The following is a 17,972-nucleotide window of genomic DNA, read 5'->3' as shown; positions in this document are numbered from 1 at the left end:
ACCATTGCGGTGGTGTGAAAAATAAGTTAGTGGGAACTGGCTTTTGCAAAGGATGAGATGCATTGATATTAAATATGATCATGTTAATATTAGGATAACAATATATGTTGTAAAAGGTTAATGTTACAATAGCCTAGTTGTGAAATTGGCTTTCACAAGGACAGTACAGTTTTGTGTGTTGTAATGTGGGTTTATGAGTTTACATTGGACAGACTGCTGCTAGAAAAACTTGGGAGACATGAACTTAAAAGGAGTAGAGCTTCATCTGATGAGAGCCCTGATGACCACAGCGACAAAACTACATTGGCACTAAAAAGAGTGACATGGGGCGAGACTATGTAAAACCAAAAATTAATATGCATAAAGCTGATGCCATATCCAGGGTAAAAAAGGTGGAGTCGCCGTTTTGTGCACTAGCCTCTGTCATTTTGCCACACTCCCAAAACTGTCCCTTTTGCTTTACTGAGTGTCGTGGTTTGAAAGCAAAACGAGTGAGAAGCTCCAAGTCAGAAATACAATTTAATAAAAAGAAAGGTAAAAAGGTAAAAATAAAATAAAATAAATGCAATAACACAAAGGACCACTGACAGAGTCAGAATACAACCTGATCAGGATGGTGGAAGCAGTCCAGATGAGGTGGTCTTCCTGAAGCAGTGATCCTGTAGAAAGGTCTGGTAGCTCTGGTCCTCTGGGAATCCAGTGGGTAAGGGCTGCTTGTACTGTCCCAAATCCCAGATTATATCCAGGTGAGAATGCTTGGCTCTTCCCCCTGGGCGGAGCATCTCACAATGGGATGATGAGTTGTGAAGTGGGTCCTTGATGGCCCATTAAACAGAGATAACTCCTGGAGGGAGTTATCTGTGAGTCATGGGCAAGGTGTTGATGGGCCATTAACAGAAGACAGCCCTACACTAGAGTACTGCCCCACTTGGTTTCAACAGTTCATGAAGATGGTGATAGAATAAACACTTTGTGTACATCCTACACTACAACCCAGGACACTGAGTTTTATTGTTCTCAATAAAACTTTGATAACTCATCCCCACTTCGGGTCTGTGTTGTTTATAACAGGTAGTGAGCCAGAGTGATCAGCCACTTCTTTTGTTAACTCACTCACCAGCCATCCATCCCTGGGGCATCACCCCCTCTCTCATTCAGCTTCTTTCAGATGACAAATGGGAAAAATTCACTAAAAAGCCTAAACCCTAACCAAAACCCCAGAATAGGGCAGGTGAGACAAGGAACCTCAAGGCTCCTCCAGCCCCATGGACAGCTCCTCCCCAATAACCCTGAGGCCAAAGGAGGAGAGAAAACACCATCTTCTCAAACACGTTTTTAATTGGGAAATTTGGTCAATGCAAATAGAGTTCCAAATCTGTGGGAAATTGGAGCTGGTTCCTTGTGGGACTGGACCTAGGAGGAGGCTGTGCCGGCCCGGCTCTGGGCTTTGTGCTCCACATGGGCACAGTACTTTTCGGGCATTCCGGCGGCTCTGCAGAGGAAAGAATCCATTAGACTCCCAATGGATCTGGGACCGTGGCTCTGCAGCAGGTCCCGTTTGCTGAGGATGCAGAGGGAGCTGGGAGGTGGCCCAGCCTGGGACAGCAGGAAGGACTCAGGGAGCCCAGGGGACCCAGGAAAGCAGCACTGGCAGCTCCTGACCTGAACTCCTGCAGCTTCTGCTGCCTGAGCTGGGTGAGGTGCTGGCGGCGCTGCTGGACCTCCTGCTCCTGCTGCCGGCCCTCCTCAAGGACGGCCGCCCGCTCCCGCTCCTTCTGCTGCTGGAGCTCCTGGATCTGCTGCCGGAGATACTCGGCGTGGGCGCGCTGCCGCAGCTCCCTCTGCTCCCGCTCCAGCTTCTCCCGCTCCAGCTGCTCCTGATGGGCCCTGCGGGAGAGTTGGGCTGGCTCAGGGACCCCACCACAACCCCCCACACCTGGCACGGCACCTGGGCTGGCACTGGAGCCCCCAGAGCCACCAGCAGGAACTGGGAGCCCCCAGCCATTGCCTCAGCAATCCCTCGGCCCCGTGTGCCTCACTTGAGCACCCTCTGGAATTCCTGGCGGTCCTGCTCCACCTGCATGGCCAGGTACTGTTCCTTCTGGGCCACCTGCTCCAGCCGGTCCTGCCTCAGCTGCTGTTCCAGCTGGGCCTTTTTCCGTGCCTTCTCCAGCTCCTGCCGGCGCCATTCCCGGTCTGCGACCTCTTGGTTCCTCTTGGCCCTCAGAGCATCCTGCCCAGACAGGGGACAGTGCTGGGCCTCCCTCGGGGGCAGCTATGGAAGCCCTTGGCTATGGCTCTGGCTCTGCCGGCACCACTCCAGGACATGCCCTGGCTCCAGGGGCTGGTCCTGCAGACCCCCCACATCCAGGCACTGCCTCTTTGCCAGGCTGGGGACAGGGACAGCGGCAGGGGAGCACGTCACCTGTGCCTGTGCCACTCACCCGCTCTGCCTGCCAGTCCTGGACCTGCTCCTGCATGGCCCTGAGCCGGGCCAGCTCCTTCTCCTTCTCCAGGCGCAGTTGTTCCTGCTCTGCCTCCCAGGCGGCCTCACGCTCCTATGGGGGAGAGCCCCGAGGAGAGAGGGAGCCTCAGGTTTTGGGACAGAGCCTTGGGATGTGGGACAGAGCCCCAGGGTGTGGGACAGAGCCCTGAGCTGGGACAGAGCCTTGGGGTGTGGGACAGAGCCTTGGGGTGTGGGACAGAGCCCCGGGGTGTGGGACAGAGCCCCAGGGTGTGGGATAGAGCCCTGGGCTGGGACAGAGCCTCGGGGTGTGAGACAGAGCCCCAGGGCAGCTCCTGCAGCACCTGCCCTGCCCTGCTCTTACAGCCTTCTGCCGCTGCTGCTCCAGAATCCGCTCGTCCTCCAGCCTCTCCCGTTCCCGCTGTTGATCCTTCAGCCTCTGGCTCTCTGCATTGAAACGTCTAATCTCGTCATGGATTTGCTTTAGTTTCTCCTGTTTCTGCTCCCAGGCCTGGAAATGTCATGCAGGGTTGAAGGCCACCAGGCTGAGTGCTCCTTCTTCCTCCTCCTCACTCAGGGCAGGTAGACTTTGGGTCATCTCCCAGGGATGACCCAGAGTCCCCATGGGACCACAGCTCTGATCCTGCTGACTGCTGTCCCCACTCTTCGAGTGTGGCTGATCCAGCACAGCCAGACCCTTTCCAGCCAGGTGGAAACTTCCCTGCACCCCCCTGTTCCCTGCTCCCACCTTCCGATCCTCCCTCTTCATCTGCTCCAGGCGCTCCAGTTGCCTCTGTCCCTCCTGGTACACCTCCTCAGCCCTCAGTGCCCTCTCCTCTGCATTCTGCTCCATCTGTTTCACAATGTCCTGCCTGGCTCTGGGAATACAAGAGCAGAAGGTTTCCCTCTGGCTCCATCCTGCTCCCCATTGTGGGAACGCTGGCATGGACAGAGCTGGTGTGGTTGGAATGGGCAGGATGCCTCCATGGAGAAGAGGGAGCCTCCTGCCCACCTCATCAGCTCCTGCTTCCTGTGGCGTTCCAGCTCCTCCTGGGCCTCCATGCCCTTGTCCCGCTCCATTTCCATCATCTTCTCCAGACGCTTCTCCTCCGCCGCCAGTTCCTTGTGGATCAGCTGCTTCTCCAGGACTTGCTTGTCCCGGATCATGTTGCACTTGGCATTGAGGAACAGCTGTGGGGACAAGAGGTGTCTGTGGCCTGGAGCTGCACTGGGACACAGGGAGAGGGAGGGCAAGGGAAGGAGAGGAAGAGCCTGGGAGCCCGAGGAGCAGGGGAGGCTCAGGCAGTGCCAGGTGACAGCGGGGAGCGCTGGCCCTACCGCGTTCAGTTCCCGTATCTCTTCATCCTGCTCCAGCCTCATCCTCCTTGCCCGCTGCAGCACCTTCTGCTTCTCCTGCTGCTCCTGCTCCTCCTCCAGGTCACTCCGACGGTTCCTCTTGTCCTCCAGTTCTGCCTTTCTCTGCTCCTCCATCTGGGCCTTTTTCAGGGTTTCCTGCAGGGACAGAGAGCGCTGCCCAATCCGAGGGCTCGCAGGGGTCACACTTCAGGTGCTGCATTCCTGGCACAGAGAGGGGGCATGATGGGCTCCTGGGGCCCTGGCACAGCCATAGGCACCCCTTCCCACATCTTTGGGCAGACACTCGGTGCCCTTGGAAGGCTGGAAGTGCTGGGCACAATTCCAGGGATGCTGCCCAGCTCTCAGTGCAGCCCCAAGCCCTGCAGCCTTCCCTGTGCCCCAAAACATGAGAGACAAAAGGGACCCCCTTGGTGAAGCCACCCTCCCTAGAGCCTGGCCGCGGAGCAGGAGAAGAGGGAGCAGGAAAGGAAATGCCTACGAAAGCAGCGTCCTGTCTGGCTTTCAGGGTCTTCAGCCTGTCCCAGTGCTCCCGCTCAGTCGGGGCTTGAGCTGATTTCTTGATCCTCTCATATTCCTTTTCCCCAACGATGAGACTCGACTGAGGCTTCTGCTGGGGAATGCTGGGGAGCACAGGGAGAGAGCTCAGTGGCACGGAGACCCCAAGAGCTCCCTGTGTTCCCTGAGCTGCCTGAGCTGCCCACTCGGCCACCAAGCCAGCCCAGGGCAATGCAGGAAGCGCTGGGGAAGCCGTGGGGACCCGGCTCTCCTGCTTTGGGGTGAAGCAGAAAGGGGAAGTGTGGTGAAAGTGGCACCAGGGATGCAGGGGGGCAGGATCCCCGGGGGTGGGCAGGGCATACTGCCAGTCCCTGCTCCCCAGAGATTTTAGGATGGCGCAGTGACACCCATTCCCCCAAAACCCCTCAGGGCTGGGGCACAGCCTTACACGAGGTCCCGGATCAGGTCCTTGGTGATAATTCTGGTGGTCTTTGGTTTGTATGTGACAGAGGGCAGCAATTCAGAATCCTTTGGCACATCCTGAAGGATCACAATGAGGCTGCTGGATCCCGTGCCCTGTGGAAAAGGACGATGCGAGGGATCCTGAAACCCCCCCACTCAGTGCTCGCCAGACACCGGCCGATCCTGAGTTAAGCTCTGGACCTCGATCGTGCTCTCTGGGGCACGGCCGGAGGGGCCGGAGGGGCTGGGGGTCAGGGGGACACCGGTATCCCGTCTGAGAACCCCCGGGTGGAGACCTTGGGAAGGAGGGACTTCAATCCCGGTGAGCAAAGCCGCCGACGGGAGGGGAGGTGGGACCCCCGGGAGGAGTCTCCGGGACAGGGCGAGCGGGATCCTGAGCCAGCAGTCGCGGCTGCCATCGCGCTGCCAGTGCCGGCGCTGTCATGGAGTGTGGGAGGTGGGACAATGTCCCGGAGCCGACTGTCACAATGAGGTGGGACGGGCGGTTGGGATGTGTCTGAAGCGATTGTGACGGCGTGTCAGGAGCCACTGTTGCGACATGTCGGGACTGACTGTTGCCATGGCAGCGCTCCCAATACCTCCCGGGACTGATGTCCTGGAGGAGATGGGGGATGGGGTGGGGGGAGTTGGTGCGGGAGCTCCCAGAGCTGGGAAGGGTAAATCCACAGGATGGCAGAGATGGAATTGCGGCAGCCGAGAGGAGCCCGAGGCTGCGGGAGAAACAGCCCTGCAGGGAGGAGGGAGGGGCACGAGGGGCTCCGGAGATTCCCCGGCAGCCCGTGGGGGTCCCCGGGGAGCAGAGACCCCCCTGCAGCCCTGCAGGAGCCCCCGGCTGAGCAGGGGATGCCCGAAGGGGGCTGTGAGCCTGTGGGAAGTCCCTGCTGGAGCAGTTCCCGAGGCACTGAGCCCGGGCAAGGAAGCGCCCCAGCCTGGAGCAGCTGGGGCAGAGCTGCAGCCCACGGGAAGGACTCCTGCTGGAGAATTCCCTGGAGAAGGGTCTCCCGAGGAAGGCAGGGACCCCACCTTGGCCGAGCTGGGCAAGGACTGCGACTGCCCTGGCTGAGCAGCGGCAGAAACCACCTGTGCTGAACTACCCGGGGCCCCATTCCCATCCCCCTGTGCTGCTGGAGGGAGGAGGGAGAGCCCCAGGAAGGAGTTTGGGGTGGGGGAAAGTGTTTTGAATGGTTTATTTGACTTCTTATCCTGCTCTGATTTTGTCAGCAGTAAATTCAATGCATATCGCTAAATCTGAGCCTGTTTTTCCTGAGACAGGATCTCTCCCGGTCCTTTATGACAACCCAGGAATCCTTCGTTGAAATTTCTCTCCCCATCCAGGGGCAGAGGACAGTGACAGAGTGGCTTTGGTGGGTGCAGGGCATCCGGCCACTGTCCATCCACTGCAAGGCAGGAAGGAGGAGGAGGGTCCTGGTCAGCAGATGGGTGTGGGATCTGCAGAACTTCTGGGGCTCTCTCAGCCCCTTGCTGAGAGGGAAAAAATTATCAATTCCTGCATTTCTGGACTGATTCCCTCACAGCTGCCCCTGCAGGGGCTGTTTCCAGCCACCCCCCCACTCTGAAAACCATCAAAGGCCCTCACAGAGCCACTGCTTGGGCTCCCATTGGCTCTTGTGCTTCTTGCAGGGCTGAGCAAACCACAGCCAGGCCTTTTCCTGCCACAGAATTCTCACCTTTGCAGCAGCTCTGAAGCTGCCAGAATCAAAGCCAGGGGGGCAGGGGGGGACCCTCAGGTCCTGGCTGCCAGCTGGGGCTGGCCAGAGCAGGGCTGGCCAATGCCCATCCCTGTGCACTGGGGCTGGGCCATGGCTGGGCCCCACACTTGGATTGACAGGGGTCCCCAGGATGTGGCACCCCTGGGGACAGGCACCCGACCAGGAACATGCAGGGACAATTCCAGAACTGCCATCCCCAGGGACAGGATCACCTCATGCCAGGATGTGGTACCCTTTGGGCTGGATTCCCTTAGGTCGTGTCACCCCAGAACAGGGACCTCCCAGGATAGGGCCCCCCTGGTTTTCCCCCCAGGACAAAGCCCACCCCCCTTTCCCATTTGACTCTTATCACAAATAGCCTTTTCCTTCTTGTCCAGAAAAAAGAAAGTGAAAGTGTTTGGGGGGCACAGCCCGACATCCCCATCCCCCAAAGCCTCCCCACCCCTCCCTGCACCCCACTAACCTCCTTTCCCCCTCCCTGGCATCTCCTCAACCCATTACCTGCTCAAGTTCTCTTCGGGATTGCTGAGCCATAAACTGGCAGGGGGAATGTACAACAGTGAGGAAAATAAGAACAGAAAGAAATAAAGAGAGGAAAATGGTCCAGGGTGGGGAGCACAGACCCAGAGCACCATGGGAACCTCCTCCAATACTATGGAGGTCTCTGTTTTTGTTTTGGGGTTTTTTTTGCTTCTTTGAGTTGCTCTGGACAATTGTAAGCTGTATATTCTATTTTTCTTATTAAATGAGATGTGTACTCTTTTTCTGCCTCCCTGTGTGTTCACTAGTCTTTTTTCAAGTTTCAGGAAAAGCAAGAGTTCAGCAGAGCTGTGGATAAGCTTTTCTCACCACTTCTCCCCCCACCCTTCTGCCTCGGGAAGGTCCACAGGACAACCTTGAAAAAATCAAGTTCATTTGGCCCCCATTTGATATCTATATTTGATATATATTTGATTTGTGTCACCCCAAAATCTGAGGCACCTGGTGAAGGAGCTGCAACCCATGTGTCCACACAGCCACTGCCCATCCCTGAGACCCCCATTCCCCTGGGACCCCAAACATGGGGCCTCGTTCCCTAGGTTCCCTCTCCTGGGGACCCCCATCCCAGGATGCCCATTTCCCAGGATCTTCATAGCCTAGAATTCCCCTCCCCTTCATCCCATCCCATGGGCTTCCCAGTCCCCCAGGACCCTCCATCCCTGGAACCTGCATCCCATGATGCCAAATCCCTGCAGCCCATATTCCCCTGGAACCCCCATCCCTGGTCCTGCCACCCAATGGGACCCACATTCCTCAGGATCCCCATCCCCTGTGTCTCCTCTTCCTCAGGCACTCCAATCCCACGGCACCCCAATTTCCCAGGAATCCTATTCCCGGGCCACCCTGCTCTTCTGGAAATCCCTACTTAGCTCCACACATCCCTGGAGCCTTAAAGTCCTGAGATTCCCATGTCCCACCAGGTTCCACCATAACCCAGCGAGTCCCTCTACATCCCCAGCCTGTCCCCACCCTGCCCCCACCAAGGGCCACCTACACGTGGGGACAAGACGTGACGTCACTTCCTTCCTCTTTGTCCAAAGAGCCGCCACCCAGGGGACCGGTGACCACAGCAGCAAGTGACAGCCAGTCCACATGGCTGGGGACATGGGGATGGCCGGGAAGGTGGTGCTGCTCCTGTGGGGTGAGTGCCCCAGGCATGGGCTTTACACTCCAGAGATGGGCCCTGGTGAGGCAGGGACTGGTGGGGAGGGGGCACAGGGGGCCTGTGGGGTCCCCTGAGGTCCCCAAGACAGGGACAGGGGAACAGGGATACAGGGGAACAGGGATACAAGGGCAACGTACCATGCAGATGGGCTATGGGGACAGATGCCATCAGAATGGGATCATGGGCACAGGGTCATGGGGATGTGGCTGTGGGGACAGGAGCTGTGAGGATTGTGGAGGTGACCTGTAGGAGAATGGAGTGTCCAGAGTGTCCCCATGTCCTGCCTCTGCCCTGGGTGATCAAGGTGTCCCCGTCCCCAAGACCTCTGTGCCACACCAGTATTCCATTGGGGACAGTCTGGGGACAGACACCAAACCTCATCCCCCATGTGCTGCTGTCCCTGCAGGGCCACCCCCACTCAGTTCTGTCCCTTCTCTCTTCCAGCCCAGACCCTCGGCCTTGTTGGTGAGTCCTCGGGGGATGCCATGTCCCTCCCCTGCTGTCCCCAGCCCTGTGGTGGCCCTGGCAGGCTGGTGTCCCCTGTCACCTGCAGGTGCCCAGACCACCCAGCTCCTGGTGGAGCCCCCCTGGAGGCCGGCGGTGCTGTGGGACCGGGTGACACTGACCTGCCAGGGCTCGGGGACTGCTGGTACCACCACCTGGTACAAGGATGGGCGGCGATGGGGCCAGGAATTGCAGGATAAGTTCACTGTCACCGAGAGTGGCACCTACACATGTGACAGACCTGGCACCAGGCTCAGCCTCCCCGTGAGAGTCTTAAATGGTGAGGTGAGTTTGGGTGTTCACAGCTTGGCACCCGCTGGATGCGGGAGGTTCTGGGTGGGCCCTGCTCCATGGGTCATCCCCCTCTTTTGGGAACAGCCCCGAGCATCCCATTGCAAGGGGACCCTGTTTGTGGAATTGAGAAGACCTGGTGCTCTGGGTGTGACCCAATGGGTGATCCCCATGGAAACGGGACCCCCTGGTGTGACAGGACCCCTGTGTCCCACAGAGTGGCTGGTGCTGCAGGTGCCGATGCGGCCGCTGCAGGTGGAGGCCTCAGTGACACTGTGCTGCCGGTGCTGGCAGAACAAGTCGGTCACTGAGGTGCGATTCTACCATGGGGACAAGAAGGTGAGGCGGTTCCCCATGGCGACTGATCTGTGGCTGTCCACACTGCAGCTGCACGACAGTAGCAACTACAGCTGCGCGGGCTGGGTAAACTCTGGGGTATCATGGAAGTGGGTGAAGTCGGCGCCGGTGGCAGTGACAGTGCACGGTGAGCATCCCCACATCTCACACCTCAGCAACCCCACAGCCCCTCTCCAGGGACTCAGGGTCACCGTGGCCCCCTCTCCTCTCCTTCCCTGAGCTCTTCATGGTGCCGGTGCTGGAGGGTCCCCCCAAGCCCATCAAGGGGTCCCCCCTCAATCTCAGCTGCTTCAGCACCTCCAGCTCCCTGCAGCCCCCAGCCCCCCTCCTGCACCTCTTCTACCGGGATGGGCAGTTGGTGGGGGGCCCACAGGGGTCCCCACAACTCCTGGTGCCCGCCGTGGGGGTCTCCCACTCAGGGAATTACAGCTGCCAGGTGCACTCTGAGGGGGCGCTGTGTGGAAGAGCAGCGCCCGGCTCCACGTCACGGTGCACAGTGAGTGTGGGGATGGGCACGGGGAGCCCCCATAGCCCTCCCAGGTCTCCCATCCTTGCTCAATCCCCTGCATACCACCCTGCCTTCCCAGGTCTCTCCTTGGGTCCTCCCACCACCTTCCATGCTGCCTACATCCCCTAGCAGGTCCCCTCACCCTTCCCTAGTTGCACCTCTCCCTTTCTTAGGTCCCTCCATTGTCCACAGGTCTCACCATCCCTGTCTGGGTCCCCAAAACCTTCCCTGTGGTTCCCTTCAACTCTCTCCATATATCCCCTGGCAGAATTTCCCACCCTTCCCTGGGGTCCCTTCCAGTTCTTTCCAAGCCTCTCCCCCATCTCTGAGTTCCTGTCTTCCTCCCTAGGATTCCCCCACCCCGCTTTGATCCTTGCCCTCCTTGAGTTGTTCACTGCTCCCTGGTCATCCCCCACTCCTCTCATGTCTCCAATCTTTCCTGTGACCCCTGACAATGGTCCCACTGTCAGGCGTGTCCCTGTAAGTGCAGCTGCCTGGAGGACAGGTGCCACTGGGGGACCTGAGCTGCGCGGTGGGCACAGGGACAGGTCCCCTGTCCTCATGGCACCATGAAGCCTCGGGGCCAATGCTGGGCACCAGCACCCACCTGGAACTGTGGCACTTGGGGGACGAGGACAGCGGCCACACAAATGCTAGGCCAGTGATGGGGACAGCGTGGCTGAAAGCCCTGCATTGAATGTCACTGTTCTGGGCAAGCAGGACCCTTGGGCTGAGGGTGATCCCACCCACAGCATCCCCAATTTCACACATTCCCGTTCCACCGCAACCCTGCCCCACCATCCCAATCCACCCCAGGTCACAGCCTCCACAACTGGGTGTTACAGCCCAGGGGAACTGGGACCATCTGGCTCCAGGTATCCCACCCAGGACATCCAGGCCATGGATCCCTAATGCCAGCTGTCACATGCCCCACTCCCCATCAGGTCACATTCACCACACTGAGCATGACCCTCCCAGGGGAGTGAGACCCTTGGGATTGGTGTGATTCCCCTGTTGATATGCCTCATCAGACCCATCACATCCCACCCACATCATTCTGTGCCCCCCACGAGGTGACGGCCATCACCAGCCTTGGACACAGCAGCCCTCATCCCATCCTCACCTTACTCTTATCCCATCCTTGTCCTTCACCCTTCATCCGTCACATGCTCTCATTTTACAGCACATGATGACCCCCACCAGCATGGGGTCACTCCTCCTGGGTGAAGGAGACCCTCTGTCTCCAGGTGCCACCACAAAGACTCCCTCATTCCCACACGCTGGGTCCCAGCCCCTTCTCCTGGCCTCAGGCCTGTCTCTGTCCCCACAGTGCCCGTGGCCAATGCCACCATCACCCCCGGTCCCCTGTCACACCAGGTGCACACAGGTGACCCCGTGACCCTGCGCTGCTCGGTGCAGGTGGGCTCAGCCCCTGTCAACTTCACCTGGCTGCACAATGGGCAGGAGGTGGCCCGGGGTCCTGTTCTGGATCTTGAGGACATCAATGTGGGACATTCGGGCACTTACCAGTGTGTGGCCACCAACAAGCTGGATGAGTATCGCGTGTTCCGGGCACTCAGCCCTGAGCTGGCCCTGGAGGTGACACCGCAGGGACACTGGAACAGAGGTGGAGTAGCAGAGTTATTGGGATTGTAGGATCCCTGGAGTGACAGGTGACTCTGATGTGTTCCTTCTATCCCCAACAGTGACCATAGGGGTTGGTGTGTCTCTCCTGTTCCTGGTCCTGCTCATGGGTGTAGTTGTGGGCTGGCACTGGTGGAACAACATGGGTGGGTGACAATGGGGACAATGTGGACCCTGGGGAGGTGGGAGGCCACCTGGAATGTGAAGGTGAGGGGTGACACCCACAGCCTCTGACTTGGACAGCGCTGGACGCTCAGGACCTTTTCTCAGGGTCCTCAAGGATTTGGGGTGATGTTGGAGGGTCTTGTAGGGATGTGGGCGGGGGTTCTCTCAGTGATCCTGGGGGAATTTGGAGGGTCCCCTCTCTGCCAGGATTTCTGGGGGTTCAGGGATTCCAGAGCACTGGGGTGGTTCAGGAGTGTTGGGGGGCATCAGGGGTTCTCAGGGGTCCTGGAAGGAATTGAAGGTCTGGTGGAGGCTCAGGATTCCCGTGGGTGGAGGGAGGCCCCCACGACTCTAAAGTCACCCCTCCAGTTTTCCTTTGCAACTGCAAGGAAGCACCAGGAAAGGTGAGTGCAGGCTCCAGCCATGATACACCTTGTACCCAAACCCCCAGCACCTCCCATCCCCTTCCACATATCCCCTTATTCACACAGGGCCCTCCCAGAGCCCCTGGCACTCCCTGTGGAAGATCCTCAGGCAACCTACTCGGAGCTGCAGGGGCCACATGGGCAACCATGGGAACCCAGTGACATCTATGACACTCTGCAACAAAAGTTGTGACACTCTGGGAAGCAGGAGGCACTGGGAGACACTGGGGGTGGTGCCTCCATGGCTCCTGTGGTTGCCCATCCTTTCAAGGAGGCTCCACTGTGGCCCCCAGTTCCTCTCCCAGTACCCCCAGGGGCTCCTCAATCCCCATCCGAGAGCCCAAGCACCCTCACTGACTTCCCCATTCTCTCCCCACAGTGCTCCCAGCACACCCAGGGGTTCCCCATTCCCCATTCCCCCTTCCACTCCTCCTGTCCCATCCCACTGTAAAGGGGACAGTTGGGGAGGATTCTCTCTGATCGATTTCTTGGATGAAAATAAAGCAGATATGTGGCAATATTATATCTGAGAAATGTTTATTGATAAAAGAGTGTAAGTGTTCTTATCGAAGGGTGATTGGAAGAGGAAGTAGAGGGGGAAAAAGAGAGACAGGGAGAGAAACAGAAGACAGGGACAGCATTAGTGCAAGAACCCCGGGAGCTCTGTTGGCATCACTCAGCAGATGGAGTGTGTGTGTGGTGAGCCCTCGTGGCTTTTGTGAGTGGCTGGGTGTGATTTCCAAGTGGTGGCATCTGTGAGTGTCTGGCATCGGTGAGCAATGGCTGTGACCTGGCTGAGGGCTATTGCTGTGGCACTGGTGGCTATGGGATGGCTGCCATGGGCTGGTAGTTATGGTGCAGCAGGCTCGTTGCTGTGGGCAACACGGGCAACATAGCAGAGGCAGCAGGTGTGTGCAGGCAGCCTGCACTCCTGCGGAGTGGAGAAGTGGTGGAGCACCAGGTTGGGGAAGCAGTGGAGCACCAAGTTGTCACAGGAAGAGCTGCCTCTCGGAAGCAGTGAAGCTGGGAAGAACGGATGTGAACAGGGAATAAGGACCACAGGGAGGCAAAGGCGAGGTGGGAAGGAGGGTAAAACTGAGCCTCTGAGCAAGCCCCTGATCCCCCCAAGAAACCCAAAGAGGCTACTGTTGTGTCACAGTTAACTGCTTTTATTTGCTAAGGCTCCTCCTATTCCTTCCACAGCCCAATTTCCTGGGCATTTTTTCCTGGGCATGTTTCCCAGACATTTTTCCTGGGCATCCAGGCAACTGTCTCACCAGCCAGTGGCGGGGGGGGGGGGGTGGGGGGGGGGTGTCACTCACAGCCCGTTCATGGAAGCTTTCTCTCCCCTGATTGGCTGTAACAGGAAGCCTCCCCAGGACAGGGTTCCCAGCACATGTACAGCCCCTGGAGTAATTTTTCACCTCATGTATAGCGTACATAGAGACATAAATAAAAATCAGATTGGTTCCTCCCAACCTCCACACTCCCAGCAGCTCTGCGATCCCACTCCCAGTGTTCCCAGTACACCAGGTGGCTTCTTGTTTCATGTCCCAGTTCCAAGGGGCCACAGGACCTGGTTCCATGCTCCTGGGACAAAAATGCAGCTTTTTGGTTCAACTGGCAGAAATGGTGTTTCTTTGTTCAGCTCTGTCAGGCCTTGAGAATGTGATTCTCCAATTGTGGGCTGCCAGTATGTCTTGCTTAGAAAGACAAGTGTCTGCCAAGGAAGGCGGGAACCGCACTTGGAATGGAAAATATGACCCCCTACTGTAGAAGCATCCGTGACTTACAGGGACAAGGTACTCTGCAAACCTGAGATATTCTAGAATATGTGGTTTTATTACAAGGGTCGTGGGTAGAAAGGGCCTTCCCTTCAGCCACCAGCCTCGGCTGAAGGGAAGTCCCAGAGAGAGATTGAGAGAGAGCAAGAGGGTATGGGCTAAGAAGAGGGGAGAGAGAGACAGCAAGCTGGCAGGAGTCAGAGTGCAGGGGGAAGAGAGCAGAGGTAAGAGCAGGGCAAGAAGAGCGAGGTCCAGAGAGAGAGAGCCAAGAGAGTGAGGTCCTGGTTACAATACATTATATCTCCTTTTGTGATGAATATTCTAATTTACAGTGACCAACTAATACAAGACACAAAATCCTATAGAATCTACATACAGCCTATAAGAACTACTACATTACCATGTGTTATATTTTAAACTCTAAAAACTACTCTTTAGACTTTTCTGTTTTGCTACATTGACCTTTGGATCCCTTAGCCAGCAGAAAGGTATTGTTCAATCAAAAGGGATTCTCCTTCAGCTGGCTAGGCTATTGTCTTTAGGTTATATAGTAACTAAGACTCGATATCCTACAACTCAAAGTAAGCTTCTATTTCTATCTTGACTACAGGTTTCACATTTTCAGAATCTTTTGCCAAGCAATCATATTTATAAGGTTTCCCTGATTCATCTTTCCCAACACCCTACTCTCTGAATTATTATAACTTTGAAATTAGGGGGCTTTCAGGCAAAGATATGGGAACGAGAATAACAGTTATTTGCTAGTATATATTGTGCTAGTATATATAGAGGTTAATGGAAGTTGACTTGCGCTGGGCATTATATGAATTGATATTACATTATTGAACATAGAATTCAATAAATATTGTGATGTTGCTAGTGTTGAGATAGTGATATGTGTTACGGAGTGGCTGATGTTCTTGCGGTGGCCTGGTTACAAGGTTGGTTTTTGCAGGGATGGTTTTGTGTGTTGCGGTGTGGGTTTTGTGGGTTTACATTGGATGGACTGTTGCTGGCCAAGCCTTTGGGACATGACCTTAAAAGGAGCAGAAATTCACCCACTCATGGCCCCGAGGACCACAGTGACAAAACTGAGTTGGCTGTGAGGAGAGTGACAGGAGCTGAGACTGTGTAAAATCAAAATGAATAAGCATCAAGCTGATGCAGCACCAGGGGTATAAAAGGCAAAGCCACCATTTTGTGGATGAGCCTTTTGCTTTGTGAATTCTTTTATTGTTCTCAATAAAACTTTTAGAACTCCTTCCCACTTGGGGTCTGAGCGGTTAATAACGTGTATATATATATATATATGGATAACAAAGCGAACAAAGAACAACAATGGCAGCAACAAACAGAACCAGAAACTCCTCAACGGCTGCAGGCACTTTGCCTCCAGTGCAGTTCTGGGCACAGCCAGCAGGGGCGCTGGTGGCTCCCGGCCAGGCAGGGCGGGTGCGATGATTCCCCTGTGGCTGCAGGGGGCGCTGTGGCGCCAGCTCGGCTTTATTTCTCTCTCTCTCTCTCTCCATGGTACTGGCGGGTGCAGCCAGCACAAGGGGTGGAAAAGTGGCTTTCTTTACAAACTCACTGCGGGGAATTTGTCCCAGTTACCCTCCGGATAGTGAAATGTGCTGTAGCAGGAACCTCGGAAGCAACAGCTGGAATGGCAGAGGTGAGCAGACCCCAGAGTGGCAAAACAAAAAGTAACCCAAACTCCGCAGCTGTAGCAGGAGCCGTGGGGTGTCCCAGCAGACACGTGGTGCTGGATTCCAGTGTAGCAAAACCAATCAGAGAAAAGACAGAAAAATGGTGGGGTTGGGCAGCAGCAGCCTGGCTCCCAAATGCAGCCAGGAGAGGCTCCATCACATTAGGAGGGGCTCAGGGTCCTGGGTTTTCCCCTGAGGTGCCTCTGGAGTTGGTGAGGGTTCTTTCCAAGCATAGGAGATGTTAATAAAGTCACAGTTCAACAGCTGCTCTTCCAAGCAAAGGCTCACCAACAGTAAAGAGGAAGCAGTACAGGCCTGGGTTCTGGCAGTGGCAGTCAATTCTCCCTGTGGGAAGCAGTTTGACTGTTCCTTCTGATCCCCAGATGGAGAGAGAGCTGGGAGTTGATCCCAGCTCCTCACACCCAAGCCAAAACCCTGCCGTATCTCTGCCCTTCCCAATAGGAAAACCCCATGGGTTAAGAGGCTCCAGCCAGCTGCACCCCTTCCCCCCACTTTGGCCACTTTGTCTCTCTTAGGGATGGTCTTTATTCTCTCTTAGCCACAAATGGGAGAAAACTCCTGGAGAGAAAGAAAACAAGAGGAAAAATCCTGACCTCCAACACACTAAAAACCAGGGGCTGCTGCTTCTCCCACTCCCAGTGGAGGCACAGAAGGCAAAGATCCCAAAGGGACGAGGGAAGAACAAGTCCCTGAAACAGCAATGAGAGAACAAAACCAACAGCAATAGCAACAAAGTTCAGAATCCAAAGGGTCACAAAAGGAACGATTTCCAGGGAAAGGTCCGAACCAGGAACAAACTCCAGACACTTCCCCCAGCATCCACAACACATGAGAACCCCTCGGGCCCCTCTCCCGCAGCACTGTGAAAACTGAATTTTTTACAATGGGAATGGCTGATTTAGGCCCAGTTTGATGCCACAGGGCTGAGACCATGAAAATTGGGATTGGCTGAAGCTGTTGTGGGCTGCCCCCTCTCACTTCTGATCCCCTCTACATCCCCATGGTGTTTCTGTCCTGAGGGTAGGGACATTTTGGAGAGAAGTCCTCCTGTGAGGTCCGATGGGTGTCACTGCTCTGTCCCAAAGTCTTGGGGCAACAGGAATGACAAGTGATGCCCCACCATGCCCTGGCCCCGTGGGCCTCACCTGAGCACCCTGTGCAATTCCCGGTGCTCCTGCTCCACCTGCATGGCCAGGTGCTGTTCCCGTGGCCACCTGCTCCAGCCGCTCCTGCCTCAGCCGCTGCTCCAGCTCGGCCTTCCTGGCCACATGGCACAGGCACTGAATCATCCTCAACACCAGCAAAAACCATCAGAAAACCATCCCAGCAGCCAAAAAAGCTATTTGTGGGCAGAGCTGAGGGCACCTGCCCCCAAAATGTGTCCAGTGCTCAAAATCCCTGGGTAGAGGCAGTGGAGCCGTGTGTTTGTGCACGGGGATGGTTTTGGAGCATGGCTGAGCTTTAGGAACCCCAGCCCTAATTACAACACCTTGTTAATTGTCTGCAGCACCCAGAGCAGAACAGGGGCATTAGCCCAAGCCAGCTCCAATGAACATGGGCTGGAGCCCCCTGAGGAGCCCTGGCAGTGGCAGCACCAAGCACCTGCTTTCCTCAACATCCCAAGAAAATTCAACATTCCCAAAGCTGCTGTGCCAGGGCTGACGGAGGAAAAGGGAGTGAAAGGCTGAGGGTTTTCAGGAATTGTGGCGTAAAGACACGAGAGTTGCTGTTGTGAGCCTGAGACTTGGCTGGGCAGTCGGTGCTGCCTTCCCTCCATTTGGGATCAGGGAGAGCAGTCACTTGTGTGGCACATGACGTGTGCCTGGCCCCAGGATGCTGCTACGCTGCCACTCAGCACTACGATCCAACCTGCTGCCTTGGCCACTTCTGCCCGCTGCTGGTGGTGGTGCCGGGACTGATTGGTGGCCGTGAGTTTGCAAAAGGAGCGATTTCCTCTCCTCCCTCCCGGCCGAGGCCGCCATTGGCCCTGAGGGGATCGAGCTGTCACCGGGGCGCCCCCTGCTGGCCGGGAGTGCTCCCTGCAGCGCCCCCTGCTGGCCGGGAGTGCTCCCTGCAGCGCCCCCTGGTGGACGTGGTCATAAATGTACCAAAGATGAAAAACCAGCCCTGAACGGGTGGGAAAGTTCCAGTTTTGTATTGTTTGTTCTCTTGTCTTCCAGAAATTTTCTGGTAAAGAGCTGTTATACACTGTCCTGCATTTTTTTCTGGAAACCCACTAATTTTTGAAATTAAAAAAAAATTTTACACATGGGTCTTCTTTCCATTCCCAGAAGGTTCCCGCTTTCCTTGGCA

General features: G+C 56.3%; 1 protein-coding gene across 1 annotated transcript; it reads right to left on the bottom strand.

The window, feature by feature from the left end:
- Nucleotides 1-1,413: 1,413 nt before the first annotated feature.
- LOC310919505 (cilia- and flagella-associated protein 45-like) lies at nt 1,414-5,380 on the bottom strand (the record flags this gene model as incomplete). Its single annotated transcript, XM_083878871.1, has 11 exons — nt 1,414-1,492; nt 1,663-1,887; nt 2,040-2,233; nt 2,445-2,558; nt 2,829-2,975; nt 3,213-3,342; nt 3,477-3,655; nt 3,803-3,976; nt 4,320-4,461; nt 4,785-4,912; nt 5,372-5,380. 11 exons carry the CDS (start codon nt 5,378-5,380, stop codon nt 1,414-1,416), a joined length of 1,521 nt encoding a protein of 506 aa, XP_083734997.1.
- Nucleotides 5,381-17,972: the final 12,592 nt, after the last annotated feature.

The sequence above is a fragment of the Zosterops lateralis genome (assembly GCF_965231275.1).
Source record: "Zosterops lateralis genome assembly, chromosome: 27".
Lineage (NCBI taxonomy): Eukaryota > Metazoa > Chordata > Aves > Passeriformes > Zosteropidae > Zosterops > Zosterops lateralis.
This window is presented reverse-complemented; position numbering and strand designations above follow the sequence as displayed.